Here is an 18,223-nt window from a genome sequence, read left to right as displayed (position 1 = left end):
ACTGGCTTATATTTACTTTCCCCCAAATAAAATGACTTGAAATAGCAGCATGATGGCAATACAATTATACAGCATAATCACATTACTTATTAATACCTTGAAAACAAATGTTTCTTTGCTTCTCCGATTAGTCCTGATAAATACCACAGACTTGCCTCAGAATTTCTTTTTTCAGCAAGAGATCATTATTAGTTAAAAAAAATTATAATGTTATTTGAATTATTGCTTTTATAATGTTATTTGAATTATTACTTTATCAACTGTGCTTTTCAGGATTACGCCTACATAACCTATTTTGTAATATGGCTTATACATGAAATGCTACCCAAAACTGGTGTCAAACATGATGAATAAAATGGGAAAGTTAATGAGAAGAAGGAAAGAGGTTTTCTCCATGGATATAAGCAAAAGAAAATGCTGGAAATCAGCAAAAAATGTGGGCCCGGGTTGGACTGGCTTAATGAGCTTCAGTCAAAGCAGAAGTTTAACTTTTGCCAAAGCAGAGGACTCAAGGGTCTCCTGATCCTCATCTAGAAAGCTTCTATCCGAAATGAGCTTACTCTTTCCCTTCTCAACATGAGACTGATTCACACCCACCTGAAAAAGCTATTCTGCTTCTTGCCCTCTTTGTTTCTCTGTATGAAGAGTTAGGATATGGCTGCAAAGAATGTCAGCTTCTGCAAGTCTTAAGCTCTGAGCAGGTAAAGGCTTACTGACCCATGACAGCTTCTGTATCTTCCTGCAGGCTGTCTCATTCTAGAGCAATCTTGAATTGCAGCACATTTCAGATTCTGTTTTTCACTGGAAAAAGTGATTCCAGTCATAATCTCAACATCTAATACCACTGCAACACTGTTGAAGCCTTTTTTCTCTCTCCCACACAGCAAAAATTGTAATTTTTGCAATCCATGGAAATTTAAAACTGAAAATAGACAAAAATTATTTTTCTTCTACATCCTGTGCCCTGTGCTTTACTATAGCATGACAAAATTCTGATTTGAATTCATAGTCAATTTTGTACTATCCAAGACAAATTACATCACTTTTAAGTTTCTTTAAAAAGAGTATCTGAGTAGCATATATTCTTTAACATTTCATACTGAATAAAATCAAAGATATTCGCTACTACTTTAAATGATATTCAGTGTATGTTAATTTAGCCAGGCATCAGCCACTACATGTTAAAGTAAAGCAACTAAGTATCTTCTGAATTAATTTGGTAACCTTAAATTTGGTATTTTGCATGAGAAATAGAACAAGCGAGTATACGCCTACAGATACCAGTGCACACAGTTGTCACATACATTTCATTATCAGTCTTTTATCAACTGTTTGTGTAACTCTGCCGAATATAACAATTTTGCTGGAATGACCACTCTTCCTCTTTCATCATGCTGGAAAATTTTAGCAAATCTAGTTCAGCTTTTTCTGAAAATGAGTTTAAAATTAGTTTATTCAATGTTACATGTCTTTCCACCATCATTTAATAGCTCCACCATCCCTTCAGGGCCAGAAATAATCTTGTGCAAAAAAATAATAAGAAAAAAGAAATTGGTTACCTGCACTCATAAAAATAAACCTAGATTTACAAGTTGCAAATCTGAGAAATAAATAAGTTACCATTTATGTACAATCTAAGAACTTCATAAAGATTTGCTCCAATCAGTTGCTCAGCTGTACTAGGTGTGCCCATTTTTGATCAAGATACTAAGCTATCACCTGTGAAGAAGTAATTAAATGTCTATGAGGATCTATGATGTACTCATGCTCATAGAATTCTCTGAGGGCTACCTTTTTCTTCTTCATGCATCTTTAAGACACTGCAAAGGCAGAATACTGTGTTGCACTGCCATTTCAGCATTTCAACTTGTCAGATCAAATTATATTAGACTACAGTTGTTACAGAAGACATCTACTAGGGCCATGTCACTTAAAACTTCTCAACAACAGAAGACAGCTTAAACCTTTTTGTTTGAAGGAAAAAACTCTAGTCTGATCCACTGGAGAACTGTGCATGCATCTGCAAAGCTCCAAATGCAGAATAAAACCATAAGGTGTTATCTAATTATAAATCTTATAGTTTTAGCAATCAATACATAAATCGGTTTGCAGAGATTAAAAAGCCTGTTGTCTGAACAAAAAGAGAGAGACTAACTGGCCTCAGCAACTTGCAGTAACATACAGGAAGCAGCTACTGCAAAGCATGAAAATGAATGCAGAACAGTACTTTTCTGACAGATTTTAAGATATTAACACTGACTGCTTTCATAAGCAATGGTCTGTAAATCAAAAGACTAACAGTAAAGTGGTAGTATACACAGAAGTAAATGATCACTTTGAATTTTAGTAGACAGTCTCTGAAAATTATTGTTATGAAAATAACCTATTTTCAAGTCAGTTGTTTTAGGAACTCAGTACAATACTGTACATTAACTGCTTAGCAGAGATTGTGTCACTGTAACACAGAATAAAATAAATTAGCTTTGGAAGATTCATGCCAAATTATTCTGTGATGTTAACAGAGCAGGAATAGATTCATTGTTTTAACAGATTCATAGGTAAGACGAAAGGCATTTTTACTTAGTCAAGGGTCCAACTTTCCCGTGTACATAAGAATCATATTTTGAGGTTAGGGGCATATACACTTTGTGTAAATAATGTACAGATAGTATAGTAAGAGGAATCAGTGTACAATGAGTAGACTTCTGTCTAATTAACAGTGATAACAAAAGCACACAAAATACTGTAACTATGGAGCTCAAATGAGTGTATGGGTGAAGCATCACCCATCTGTTAGTTAAATGAGAGTGACTCTGAGCTTTGCAGTTGCCTTTGAAAATCTGGTGCTAAAACTTTTTAAAATACTAATCTTTGCGGGAGCTCCCTTTGAAAGATTATGTAGAAATGAACAGAGTAGCCTCAAAATGTTTTTATTAATTTTCTTTGAGACCCCAGTATTGGAAAGCAAAAGGTCCACTTCAATAAATAACTAGAAATTTAGAAAATCAGAATATGTTATCACTTCTTGTACTAGAAACAACTCTGTCCAAGATGAAACACAACCTTGATAGGATGGCCTTAGAAAGATCCTACTTCTTCATGTATAGACTGAGATTAGATACGTACTGAGACAAAGTTAATGCTAATAAAGGGAAAAACAGACTGAGAAGCCCTATCTGCATAATATTACTCTGAATTACTGCAAGACTTGATTCAACAACCAAAATTTTTCATCTTTTACAGTAAGTGCAAAAAAAAATGAAAGAATTTTTAGTTTCTTTTTAAAACAACTAACAATGCAGTGCTATTTGTCAGTGAAAGGTTTTTTGACAAAAGAAATGCTTTCATTGATTATCCTGAATTATAAATTATAGCTCTCTAATTCTCCCTCCTATAAATGAATACTCTTCACAATCTAGCCTTACATGTCAGACAAAAAAGATGAAACTTTTATAATGGAAATTTAATTATAGTACAATTTTTGCCAGTTGTCATTCCAAAGTCATCTATAATTATGCTCAGGTCATTAAAAGTTTTTTTTTTTCATTTACTTGGCCAAACATGCCAGTTACACATTGGTTCATCCTCTCAAATTCAACGCTGTACAACAGTAATTAAGTAAATTATTGAATATTTTTTGGGTGGGTTTTTTTTAAGCTAATTGCAAACAAAACATCTGCAGAAACAGTCAAAACAAAGAGCAACTGACAGTTTGATTTTTGTTTCTAAAGAACATAAATTTTTAGAAATGAAAAGGCACTTCTGCATGTCAAGAGTAAACACTTATTATTGCCTTTTTCCTTTACATGCATTTTCCCATACGTATAATACTAAAAGATAACAGTCCACTATAAACATCATTTTCTACTGCAAAACTTCTGCACCAAAACACCTTCAGAGAGCTTTCTGAAAGTTCTGAATCATAAATTAATGGATAAAACTGAACTCTCCCTTTCCCAAAAGAAAACACTCTTTTTTCCTTACCAGAAACAGATCAAGCTTAACAGAATGAATAAGCATTAACTAAATGCATAGATAGTTTTTAATACATTTAAAATAATAAAAAGGGTGCTCAAAGGATGATCTATATTGAAAGACAGCTAAAAGCAGACATCAGAAGTATAGATTTGAAAACAATTGTTAAAAGTATTTTAGATGATTGGTCATATGTCTCATTCTAAAAATGATCATGCTATAGATGAAACAACACGATTCTTGAAATTCAAGAGCCCTAATTCTTTAACTTCACTGGCAGTCTTAATCTCCATTTTTCTCTGTTAATACAGTACTTCATGATAATGCTACACACAGCATTTCCGAATTTGATTTAATATTTTATTTTAGATATTTAAGTATTTGCTTGCTGGATGTCTTCACAGTCAAATGTTTTACTTTCTTTGGGCCAGAATCCATCTAGCCACGTAGGTACAGAGAAGCAACAAAGAGTATAGAGCAGCTTTCCCCCCTCAAATTTTGTTGTTTTTAAGAGCCTTCAAGAATCTTGGTTCCACAGGAATGCCCCTACCTGACTAACCAACACCCTTAGCAGTAATTACATAGATTACCAAATTATACTATTCTTTTAAAACTATAGAAATGGAGATCTAGCGCTCTTTGAACTGTCTCAACTTTATTTTCTGTAGTTGTAAACAGAAACACAATGCACACTTGCTGACCAGAAGAGACCCTCGGACTGTAGGACAGCATTACCTATTTATTGCACTGCAGTGACCCAGCACCCTGAAGAGAAAGAGAGAATTTTTTTTCCTCCAAAGTCAGGAAATTTCTTCATCAGGATCTGCCCTGATTTCAGGTCTCAAACTAGACACCTAGTCTGTAGTCTAGGCTATGAAGTTGTAATTGTACTTTATGGGAAAAAGTAGTACCAGAAAACCCAGAGGTCACAGCACCAGCTCTTCTTCCTGGGAACCTTCAGTAGGTTGGACTGGATTCTGTGTACAATTCTACATTTGTAAAACAAAGAGCTTTGCAAAGCCAAAATGCCTCCCAAGTGCTGAAAAAAAATGGAACCACCTGAGCTGTGTCATTGTTCGTTTTTCTTTTAAGTGAGGTAGAATTAATGTACCATTCATTCTGCAAACCTTTGATTTTAACTTTTCATAAGCAATTTTTTTTTAATAAGAAAACTAAAAGGTTCAAAACTTAAGTACCTCAGTGTTTCTACATAATTCCTGGATATTTCATGCTTCACAGATGCTCCAGTAGAACTGTCAGTTATGTGTTTTTACAACTGGCCAAAGCTGCTGGGCAAGATAGTACACGGTCTAACAGTCTCAAACAAAAGAGTGAGCCTTAAAATAATAAAACAGAGGAGCATGCCTGTCTGTTCATCCATTTCCATCTCTCAATACCCTTTAAAACCATTGGCAAATTTAATCCAAGTAACTTGTTTCAAATTTAAACGAATTTGACACAGTCCTGCCAGAATTTAATTCCAAAAGATGAGAGACAAACTAGCACCCTAATTTAGGAGGCTCAGGGCAGACAAGCAGAAGCCTAACATAAAATACTCCATTTGACAGCAGACTCCTGGTTAACTGGGTGCTGCCTCTTGCCTTGCAGGTCTGTCATAAGGGAAAATGGGATTACCATCTTAAAGTGACGATATTTAGTAGACAAATCTTTCAGAAATTATGCTTCCACTGTCTATGGGACATCTTATTTTCTTGGCTCCTAAAACACATGGCTCAGAAGTTCACTCAACCATTTTTTTTTAATTACAAAACCTGTTCTTTACAGACTAAATCCCCTTTGGTCGCAGGGGTGATACATTCATACATATAGATGAAGGAAAAAGAGAACTGAATTGATGAGGATATATGTGTGTGTGTGTATATGTATATACGCACATATGCACTCTCAGACATGTATAACTTTAGACATAAATTGAAGAAGTAAATATACTTTGTCCACTTCAAATGTGCAAAAGATTTTGCTTTGGCCTTCTCCATTGACTAAGTCAGGGGAAAGGCCATCCTCTCCTGTCTCATTTGTTAACGTTTTTGCCAAGGGATCAGCATTATTAATAATGAAGTGAAGTTCGCCTGTAACTGGAAGGCAGGATGGCATAACTGGATGCGAAAACTGGAATAACTGATGTGAAAATCGCCCTCATAAGAGGGAAGAAAGTGCTCAGCAGACAGCTGTTAAGAATAAATTCAAGGCATCTGTGGAACTTCACAGGGAAGGCACCTATTCCCAAAGCATTCCCTTTTCTGTATGTCTAACTGCTTTTAATAATGGAGTACCAATGCATTTATTTAAATCTGCAGTAATGATACTTCTGAGAGATCCAAAGCATCCATGGAATGGTTCATGTCCAATTTGTTCAGAACAGAATAATACTAAGGAATGACTTATCAATATTTTTCAGAAGTATACCTAATTTATCACTTCTATTAAAGGTGCCTAGTCTTTTGTTTATAACCAGTACACTCCCAACTTGCTGGGGTTTTTTTTCACTCCATACCGAGAAATTCTTCCTGAATCAATGTTGGGTAAAATAATTTTTTGAGTGTGTGTTTTTTGAACTCATCCTTATAATTAAGAAGAGGCTGCAACAAATCCGGAGATGGAGATATGTCATAGGAGAAATCATATTATCTACTTTTTCTCAAGGGTCATTATGTTTTCTTCACATTCCCTCTACCTGGCAGATGTGAAATTAATAATTTTGCCCCTCAGGTTTGCTATAAGATGGTGAAGGTTCATTTGTCTCAAAGAGCAGGTTAATTTCTTCTTCGGCAAATGTTTTGAAATGGGAACCGAATAAAGAGAAGAACTAAGTCTCCATTTATATGACTGCTTTTCACACGACCAAAGACAGTCCTACCTGGCAGTTCTTTATACAAACACTCAGTTTCCACCCCTATATTAATCCAGCTATAATTGTCAGGAAAGAATCCTAAACGCTTCTCCTCACTGTAGTGAGGAGCTCCTCAAAAGAAACTGATCTGACAGTCAGGTTTCGTACTCTGCGTCTTTATCATCACTAGAATGTGTCTACATTCCTTATACGCTCTGACACGTGTCAGAGAGAGGGCTAACAGACCTAGATCTTTGAAGGAGTTTTTTTGTCCTCTTCCTGCCTTCCCCTTCAGGTGGTATGGAGGGAAAATGTTCTGTTTCTCCAATGAGACCTCTGGATGCTGTAACTGAACCAAAAATACGTATTCAGGGACTGATGAAGACACGAAAGTGCAGGGATTAGTAACTTCTACATAACACCAGCTTGCTTGGTTGCTGATGTTTGTGCGCACAGGCTGAAGATTGACTGAATGGAGAACTGACCTGCGATTTTCCCTCTGAAGGAAAAATACACTTGGGATGAAAAGGCAGATACCCTGATAATGTTTTATTTTCTAAAAGCAAATGTTTATTTTTCCCTATCACTGGCAACCACAAATCTGAAGAGCATCCAGAATGATGTGGTAGAACTCAAACTTTTGTCTACAATTGTCTTTCCATCACGCTGTACCTCACTATTCATACAGTGATGGTGAAGAACAGGAATATGATGGAGAGATCATGATACATCCCTGCTTGTGAAAGCAGAATCCAAGAGAATTTAATAGACACCATGATGACAGCTCCTCTTTCCCAGAGTTCAACAAGAAATTCAGAATCACAGAATGGTTGAGTTATGAAGGGTCTGGTCCATCTGGTCCAACCACCCCCCACCCCACCCTTTCTCAACCAGGGCCAACTAGAGCAGGCTGATCAGTAGTACCATGTCCAGACAGCTTTGAGTACTGCTCTCCTCTCACCTACCAAACCATTTAATTGCAGAAGGCTATCAGGTTCACCAAGCGTGACTTCCCCTTTTTGAATCCATGCTGACTTCTCCTGATCATGTTTTTGTCCTTTATGTGCCTGGAAATAGTTTCCAAGATTAGTTGTCCCACCACCTTCCCAGGGAGGCTGACCGGCCTTCCTCCCTGGGTCTTCCTTCTTGTCCTTCTTGAAGATAGAAGTGGCCTTTGTTGCAGCTGCATTTGCTGCTGTTCACTGCATTTTTTTGCTTTCATGGACTTAAAGGACTCCCAGAGTGGAATTCCAAGACTGTGAGATGAAGAGGAGGAGAAGTGGATTGAAAGAGATTTTTTATGGGAGGAATTTAGATTATTTTGTTTTTTCTTGACCGAAGTTCTCCAATAACACAAGTCAAGGCTGTTCTGTAAGACAGCATTAGAGAAATCAGCTCAGTAAGGAACACCCTGGGTGTCAGTTTCCAGGCAAGTGGCTTCCAAGAACTTTCATACAGTAGTCATCGCTGGACATCATTTGTATTTTCAGCAGGGCCCTTTCCAAGAAGATGCATTTTTTTTGTTTGTTTCCTGATCAGAGGTAAGTGACAACTGACACAGAGACATGGACATACATCCCACTAGGTAATATTTTCTTGGAATTCTATTAAAATCTATCAGCTTACCTTCTGCACATCCAAAAGCTGTGATTCACCTGTTACACTGCAGAAAATCCAATACTAGCTTTTACCCTTATGAGAAAGTGGACCTTATATGGGAACGATTTGTATACCAGAAAGGCATTAAGAACAATACAGTAGGTAGACTTCATTTCAAATTTCTATTAAAACTGTAATATACTTTCACAATTAAACCATACATGAAATATAAGTTCACTGTGGACTTCCTGTTCTGATAAATCAGTGCAACTTCCTACTGAAGTTTATTACAGCTTCAGGTTTGGAATGGTGACTTTAGAAACACTGTTGAATTTTCCACAGAAAATAAAATGGTCCAATATCTGCAACCCTCCTCCTCAGGCTTCAGGTGTCTGTGATCTGAGGTCTGGCTCTAAGACAGCTGCACAACCCTGATTTAAACTTCTCAGAAAATTGCTAAGTTCTGAGAAAAAGCTCTAAAAAAGAACCTGTAGTACGGCTTCAAGTTGATGTTTTCTTATAATCACAAAACTAAGCAATGTTAAGACTTCATTATATGCCTGAAAAAAACTGAACCTGTTCACAGACAGTCCCCCAAGGTACAGCAACAAGAAGGAACAACTTAATTCCCAGTAACACAAAGATCTTTCCTCTTCTCTTGAGACAAAAAGATCCAAAGATCCAAAGAAGCCTGCAAGGACAGAGAAAGGCAGCCACCATTTCAACCTAGAGAATTTCCTAGGAAGGAACTCATCTTTCCTAATAGTGATATAGAATGGGGAAGGGCATGGAAATAAGCAGTAAGTACCACTGAGATTCAAGACAGACTAGGGCATGAACACTGACAGAGGGGAGACTAACTACAGAATTAATGGCAAAAGATGGGAGGGTGGAAAATAGGGAAGACCAACTGCAAAGATGATTGAGTATTCAAGATGTCATACACCAGGGGCTGCAGACTGTCTATCTTATAGGATCTGACAAGTGCTCCAGGTCATGGGGCAGGAGGAAAGTGGTGGCATGGACTACTATCTGGTGTACCTGAGCACACTGACTTTGCATGCAGGGTTCAAGACAGTTGCTGGCTCATACCACCTGCCTAAATATATTTTTGTCTGTTGCAGCCTGATGCAGTTGAGAGTGTATGACAGTAAACTACTGTATAAATTGTAGGAACTGTCTAACATGGGTAGATGGGGAAGAGTTTTATACTTTGGCTTTGAATCAAGCTACAACTTTCAACAGAGAGAACCTATGTCCCCTATGTGAATACTGTATTTCCATACAGTTTTTCAAATGGCTATAGACCGTACATGCTTGTAAGTTATGCACCTCTTTTAGCAATGAAAAGGATAAAAACAGGAACTTAGTTAACATTCCCAAGTAAAAACAGGGTTGCTGCTCTGGTCCATGTCTGATCATTTTCAGGATCTGGCAACAGGAGATGAGGTCTTAATTGATCAGAGTGAAGAGGATACTCATTCCATCAGCAAGCATTTTGGCACGTGTAGATTTTTTCACAATGCCAGTGGATGCCAGTGGGTGGCATAGAACTAGTAAAGCAATTTTGAAACCCTGGAAAATTACCCAGCTGAAGCCAAAGCAGTGAGCAAAATGAATAAAATGAAAAAGAATAATCTTTATAAGAGTGGGGATTTAAAGAGTTCCTCTTCTCTGTTCTTCCAGATTGTAACAAGCCTTCTAGGAGTAACAGACAGTTTACAACAACCTGCAGCAGTGATTCAAGAGCTCAGTTGTACTGGGAGTAACAGCTTTCCTCCTGACAAGCTCAGGTGATGGGGTAGAGACAGCAAAATGAACTATGTTAATTAAAACATTCTTGTTACTTCCTTGTATGAGGAATGTGTGAATTCTCTGCCTGGAAAATTACTGGTTAAACTGATGGTGATTGTTTTTGAAGATACTCCAGAAAATACTCCAGGGCAATAATTGTGTCTTAGCACAGAGGGGTAACTGCGGCACTGTCTCACCATCAGAGTGGAAGGACACAGACTGGATCAAGATTTGTATCGTGCAACGCATGTCAAAAGACAAAGCATGTTGCAAAGCACTGCAATAAATAATTCTACCCACAGAAATATTGATATAGATAAGAGGAAACTACAAAACATAGTCTACCTTGTTAATCCTTCAGCATTCCTACTTAGGTTTTACTATGAATAGTTCTACTGGTTTTGGGTCAGATTTAGAGAAGATTTGATTCTGGACTTTTTCAGGCACTAGAGGATTCCCAATCTACTTCAGTAAGGGATAACAGGGTTTTTTTGTAACTATTGATTCTCAGATCCTCAAACTTATTATATCCCATATGGCAGAGCCACTGTTGGTTCTGTGCTTACATACAAAGTGATTTCTTTGGTTTAAATATTTGTGCATCTATTTAGCTGCTAGCAATGGGTGGGTGGTTGAGGTCACTACAGCAGTGGTTAGCACTGTGAGCCTCACACCGAGCCAACAGTCTTATTTCTCAGATAACGGTCTCTGAAGTATGAAGCATTCTGATATCCTGCCCCTAAATAACTCTACTTGTGGGTGACTACTCTGGAATTCTTATTTTACAACTACACCAGAGTGAAAATGTACATCAGAGTAATTTGAGATATACTGTATAATGGAAAGTTCTGCCATGTATCTCTTGATGAATTTTCTTCCATCTTCCCTTGCTCCCCTTTTATTTTAAATGGCAGCAGTCTTCTGGGTTCATAATATCATACAAGGCAGCTGTGGGAAGAGGGAGCTTTGAGTACAGCAACTGGCAATTCAAATTCCAGACAACCTGGAGAAGCCTGGATTTCAGACCTTGAAACGAGAAAAATCTGTTTTCCTAAATTTGACTCAAATGTAGTTCACAATGGCCAAAATCCATTAAACTCCTCTTTCAAACCTGAACTCCACATTCTAGGTTAAATCTAATCCAGACCTGAATGTAATGCCTCGACCTTCCTGAACATTACGCTAAAAGAGCACTTACATTTATATTACATTTCATCGAAAGGAAGCAAAGCACTCTAGAAAGTATGTAACTGCTCCACTGAGGGTGATGAAGTCAATTCTGGAGAGATTTTTTTTCTTTGCATTCTAATTATAGATGCTTTTATTTACTAAAGTTACAGATAAGACTTGTCTATTACAAGCCTCTGAAATCTCATTTTGCTAAAATGAAAACATATTTCAAATGCTTTGGAGAACTATTAAGATTATTGAATGTCTAGCATACTGCTTCAAGTCTCCAAGTGGTTCACTAGGCCCCCTAGGGAACAGGCAAGCAGCATACAATTATCACAGTAATTAAAAAGGTGCAATGACTCTTCTCTTAAAGACTCTTGTTTTATTAATTCTATGGTATGCTTTGGAGACTGGCATTATTTTACTCCTACCCAGCTTAATTATACCGTCATTAGTTTATCAGCATCTCTTTTTAAGCCCTTGGGCCAGTTATTAGCATGTCACTTGCTAACAGTTAACCAATAACCACTACACCTTCAAAGCAGGATCTTCTGCTATAAAAAAGCCAATTTGTAGAGACAGATTTAATATCATCATTCAATTTTAATTTTTCAGTCAGCCATCACTTTCTGCTTTTAATTTAAAAGGGTTACTGTTTAGCTTAATGAAAACACAAATAATGTTGATGTATTATAAGACATTACCAGGTAATAAAATACTTCCAGTACATAGTGGTTTATGAGACTGAAGGCATGTTTTAATACTCAACAGTATGTACCACTGAAAAGACCAGAAAACATATGATGTTCTTAAATATAACTAGAATTCTGAATTTCCCTCTCTACTGGGTCTGGCTGGGATGGAGTTCATTTCCTTCATAGCAGCCTGTACGGTGCCGTGTTTCAGATTTGTGACTAAATCAAGGTTGATAACACACCAGTGTTTTGAATGTTGCTTAGCAGTGCTTGTACAGCCTCAAAGCTTTCTCTTTTTCCCACTCCGCCCCTGCAGTGAGTAGACTGGAGGTGGACAAAAGGCTAGCAGGAGACACAGCGGAGACAGCTGACTCCCCCTGACCAATGGGGATATTCCATACCATATGATGTCATGGTCAGCAATCAAAGCTCAAGGAAAGGAGGAGGAAGGGGGGATGTTCACTGTTATGACGTTTGTCTTCTCAAGTAACGATTATGTTTGCTGAGGACCTGCTTCCCAGGAAGTGGCTAAACACCTGCCTGCCAATGGGAAATAGTGAATAAACTTCTTATTTTGCTTTGCTTGCGAGTGCAGCTTTTGCTTCACCTATTAAACTGTCTTCATCTCAGTCCATGAGTCTTCTCGCCTTCCTTCTATCTTCTCCGTGTCCCGTGCCAGAGATGACTGAGTGAGCAGCTGTGTGGGTACTTGGCTGCTGGCTGGCATCAACCCACCACACTCTCTAACCCTTTAGTACAGACAGGCTCGCTCACACAGCACCCAATGTTACATTATCTAATCATATAAGCAGATGATCAAACTATGAGAAAAACTGTTCTTATTTGAAAATAACTGTAGTACCTGTGTATTAAATACATACTTACCTTGTCTAGACAGATAATTTCACATTATTATGAAAGGCACAGTGACCCAGAAACCCTCCTGAAGGGAACTGTAATTAATTTTTAGGCCTCACTTTTGACTAAGCTGAAGTTATCTTAGTCTAGTAAAGAACATCTTATAAAGACTAAATACTTAACTATTATTATAACTTAACTGTACTGCTTTTTGGTATTTTTCATTAAATACTTCTTTCCATTAATGAGAGGAAGAAAAAACCCAAAAAGAGTATCGAAGAGTTAGTACTGGCATAAGCTTGCATCTTCAAAACATAACACTGGGATTCTGACAGCAACGATATTTCATTCTGTGTCTGACATCACAATGACCAGTTTAACTGAAATGCATTTAGCCACTGACAGGTGGCCAGGTGACTTTACAAAAAGTAACTTTACTTTCATATGCAACGGAAATACATAATTTCTCTTGAAGTATGTAATTTTTCCTGTTAAAAAGACAAATAACACCAAGCCATTCTTTAAACCATTAGGATCAATAAGCTAATATCATCTGCTCAGTCCCATTTCCTCTAGGTTCATTTCTGCCTATCTTCCACCTACTTTACAGAAGCAGAAAGAAGATTCAAAATATTGGGGGAAAATACTAATGACAAAAAAAAAAAAATGCAGGTCACAGTATACTCTATTATTTTCTGAGCAGCTGAATCTCAAATTAATACCACTGCCACTCTTCCTGAAAATTACTGTACCATTGCTTTTGTATAATAGGTCTACTTTGTATCTTTTTACAGTCAGAGGTCAGCACTATTAATTATAACATCCAAAACAGGAGCCAAGACTGCTACACAACACCACAAACCACACTATCTCATTTAATGAAAAGACATGCTACCAGTCACTCAAGAAAGCAGCCCTTTGCTAAACCTCATTTGCTAATTGAGACTTAACAGCGCATACTTTTGCTGCTACACAGGATCTACTTCCACTTTATCTACAAGTTTGATATACCTGACATTGAAAAAGGAAAAAATAAACTTTATCTAAAACAAAATTTTTATCAAGCTTGCAATAATACCCCCCCCCCCAAAAAAGAAAACAAAAAAGGATGAACTAACCTGAAACCCAAACATACACTGGCAAGAAAGTGGTGTAATGAAAGGGAGAGCTCAGTGTATACCTGATAGTAAAAATTGTTTATTTATACAGCAGTCTACACTGACCACTTTAAGGCATGCACAGGCATGATTTCATCTACAATCTACAGTGGCACTGAAGGCTGGTTTCAAGGTCATCGTAGCTGGCAAAAGCTAATAGCTTATACTTAAAAGCATTCAGTCTTAATTCCTGCAGCCTGCTGGTTTAAGGTAGACAGTAAAAGTTGCTAGTGAAATAACTTTTGTTTTCAACCTAGAAAGATACTTACAACTTCCCAGTCACTTCTGAGTACTCACCAGCACATTTTGTTCTTGTTTTGAGAGCTGGGCCAGGAGATCCGGTTCCTCCTTCACCTGGTCTTGTAAGTAATACACTGATTTCATATTCTGTGTCAGGATCCAGGTGCCCAATCTTATAGCTTGTGGAGTCCACAGGTTGTATGTCATACCAGCTTCCACTTGAAGTTCGATACTCAACTTCCCTTTGAATAATGGGTCCATCCCCATTGATGGAATTGGCATTCAACTGTATCCACAGGTAAGTTGCACCAACTGAGGACAGCTGAGGAGGAGCAATGGGAACTGGTGGCTCTGAAGCACAATAAGTTACAAAAAGCAGCAATGATTATACTGGCATTTTTACTGCTTCTAAAACATTCAAATAAGCAATGGGTTTACTACTATATTGGAGCTGAAGATTGCATAAAAATATTGATATGAAGAAATCATCACTACAGATTAACTTATTACCAATAAACTGCAATATGCAAATTCTTTTGTTTATACACTTGAAGATTTTAACTGAAGTTTTTGTTTTACACCATATCACTTCAAACCAGGTGCAACTGGAATTCTATTCACTAGACTTAACATGGCAGAAAGATGATCTCAGGTTTTCTCATCAAAATACAGTTCTTACTGTATGTAAATATAAATCCTACTCAAAATAAACATTTTTAAGCTAAAATTGATATTGTAGTCTATCCTTAGACATAACCAGAACAGTGATTTCTGCATGGAAACAAAATGAATTTTTTATCCATTATTTCTCACGGACTGTACTACTCGGCCTTCATATTTTCAGACTTCCGTGTAAGCAGAATAAATGTAGCATTTTTTCAGGTCCTCTATCATGGTTAAACAGAAAGAGCTTCTAAATGAGAGCTGGGGAATTCTTGAGTCTTTACTATGAGTCTGACTATTTCATGCAATGGCTTATTTTCACTACCACACAGAAGCAGTACTCTGTCTCACAGAGCAAGCATGTGTGTGATCTCCTGATGGTTTGCATTCTAAAGATTTTAAAAGTGGGCAAAAATTTTAAAACTACTTTTATATATTACATGATGGACGTCTCATTTTAAATTAGACTGCAGAAATAATTTGCAGACAGCATCTTCTTTTAAAGGCAAATAACAAATTCATTTTCTCCTATTGATTAACCAGGAGATTACTCTGCTGTTTCATGCATCACATCTGCATAAAATTCACCTTCCCACTGGTTAAATATATTCAAGTAGAATGAAACCAGGATGGTGTAATAAGGCAGTGTTTGATCCAATATTCTTAACATATCTATCAGCAAACACTGCCACCTTCTTAAAGCTACACAGAATACATAATGAACGTAGAACATCTGTCTTCCCTAAGCTGTAGATTCAGATTTATCCTCCTCTGCTAACCATTTCCCAACATGTTGAGATATAGGTAGTCAAACAGAAAAGAAGTTGAATGTATATATTTCATCATTTTCTCAAGGACTTCAAAGTCACAGTTAAAGCAAAGAACATAAAAGAATGAAGCACAAGGAAGAAAGGAACTCTGAAAATAAGTATTAGTATTTCCTGAGAAACAGTAGAATTGCTGTTTTAACAAACATGTAATTATCCTGTTATGCTACCTTTTTTTGTTTACAGAAAGAGTACTTAACTCACAGAGCACTAAGTACATTAAAGATTAGCTATGCCTTATATAATGTTTCTAATTAGCACTGTACACTTGTACATAAGTTTCAATCTGTGCAATCTGTCAGCAATTGATGAAATATGACATCACAAACCAGCAAACATAGGCATCAGCATTAGATATTTTCATCTTAACAAAACTAATTCATTACTATCACGAAGAATATGATACAGTGGGTAACCATCCAGAATGTTTCCAAAGATGTCTACTAATTATTACTGATTGGAATAGACATAAAAATAGTTTAACATATTGTAGTAGATTCCAGTACATAAAGAAAAGAATATTGTTTACATTTTCAAATCACTAGGGAAAACTGTTCAATGTCAGTAGCAATGTATAGCAAACTGGTGTCATCTTTCAGTTAGACACATATTGTGGTTTTACTGAAATTATTGTTTCTAAAGTATATAAACTATGGCTTCATAGGGGGGGAGCATGTCTGAAAACAGTTCTGACTTGACTCAAAATGATTTATCATCAATTTAAATCATTAGGCTGTTTTGTGAACCAAGACATTAAATGGAACTTTCATAGAGCATCCTAAGGCATTTACTTAGCCATGCTGAAAGAACAGTTAATTACTTTCAAGTTTCAAATGCTGCTAAAGGCTGTTGAAGTGCCATTCAAAATGCGAACTCAGGAGTTAGGTCACTAAGGTTAGTGGTTACACCAATTCATTCCAAGTATTACAAGTACTTGAAATAGAGAGTATTTTATTGTCTTTTTATCCCTCGGGGCATATTTTTCATTCCTTTGTGACCACAGTTCAAAAGGTTAATGCAAGCTGCATTATTTCAGCAAAGCCTGAATATACTGCAGTTTAATACTAGTAACATAGTTAAATACTAAAAGTAGTCTTCCTACCAGAGATTGAGGTTATATAAAATGAACCTTTCATTACAAATATGATGCTCATTATTAAGTGACTAGTTAAAAACATGAGACCCAGAGTTAAGCAGACACTTTAATACAAACAATGTACTACCAAATACAATGAGGATTTCATGACTAAAGTATGAAAGTTGTTCTTCTGACTTATTCATTTATTCCTTCTTTAGGCAGAATGATTATTTTTTTTAGGATACTGATGAGTCTGAATCACTTAATCAGGTAAGTACCAGACTGCAGCACCACCATCTTTCACTAAAAGCAGTTTTACTGGGGTAGTCTCAAATAAATACCATGCAAATTATTTTGCAATTAATACCATGAAAATGGTACAGTAGACCTGTGATTTTACAGCTGTGCACATTCAAGGAAGGAATTTCAACTGATTGTAGAAACAAGTCTGTAGCAGTGGCTATTTAGTACGATGCTTTAGCTTAAAGAGGAGTTCTTCCTTGTAGATCTCTCTTGAAACAAGTAAACAAAGCTATTCAGTACTCTGAAACCCTTTAAAGACAGGCTTTTAGAACAGAATATTAAAAAAAAAGAAGGTAAGTTTATGCGTAATTTGAAATTTAATACTTTTTAGCCTTTGGATAGACAGGTGACCTTCTTAAATTCTGTGACAAATGGCAGTGGGCATAAGCCCTTATGGAAAGAAAACAGTGGCCACCTTATAAAGCCAGAGGTCTGCGTATGACAGCTTTACGCAGATGCTCTAATCTCACCCTACATAAATGGATCATTTACAGTAAATATGAGAAAAAGGCAAAGACCTTATGATAAGGAGCAAGTCTTCTCTAATGCAGAGGATAAAAACAAATGCAGCTGTACATGCATATAAACTATTTATTCTTTTGTGCTTCTATATTAATTGGAAACACTTGAAACGGTAACTCCTTTATTTACACTGCTTTGTACTTTAAATTATACAGAATTTCCAAACATTTTCTACAAGATTCTAACATCTTTATGTTTTGCAGTTCTTTTAAAATCTTAATAAGGAGGGAAAGGCATCACACAGAGATGGCACTGGAGATAATGTAAATCTCTGAGATTTAAGTGAATTATAGAACACAAAAAATAGACATTTCTTCTCTGTGGCTCAGAACAGCTAACTTGAAAAATGAAAAAAATCTTCTTCAATAGTAACAGTAACATTTTTCAATTTTTCTTTTGGGATGAGAGAGTGCGAAAATGAGCCATGCTACATTTGTGGAGGGACAGGGAAGAAACATTTATCCTGCAAGCTAATTTTTTTTTTAATT

At 36.6% G+C, this 18,223-nt stretch overlaps 1 protein-coding gene across 6 annotated transcripts in view; it reads right to left on the bottom strand.

Moving 5' to 3' along the window:
- Nucleotides 1-18,223, bottom strand: part of PTPRM (protein tyrosine phosphatase receptor type M) — a 506,702-nt gene that overhangs the window by 286,584 nt on the left and 201,895 nt on the right. For all 6 annotated transcript variants that reach the window (XM_074821657.1, XM_074821666.1, XM_074821694.1 and 3 more), the window contains exon 7: nucleotides 14,400-14,693. In XM_074821657.1, the coding sequence (XP_074677758.1) occupies nucleotides 14,400-14,693 (294 nt within the window). The remainder of the gene's footprint in view (nucleotides 1-14,399; nucleotides 14,694-18,223) is intronic.

The sequence above is a fragment of the Strix aluco genome, chromosome 1, assembly GCF_031877795.1.
Source record: "Strix aluco isolate bStrAlu1 chromosome 1, bStrAlu1.hap1, whole genome shotgun sequence".
Taxonomy (NCBI): Eukaryota; Metazoa; Chordata; class Aves; order Strigiformes; family Strigidae; genus Strix; species Strix aluco.
Note: the sequence above shows the minus strand (reverse complement) of the source record. Positions and strands in the feature narration are given on the sequence as shown.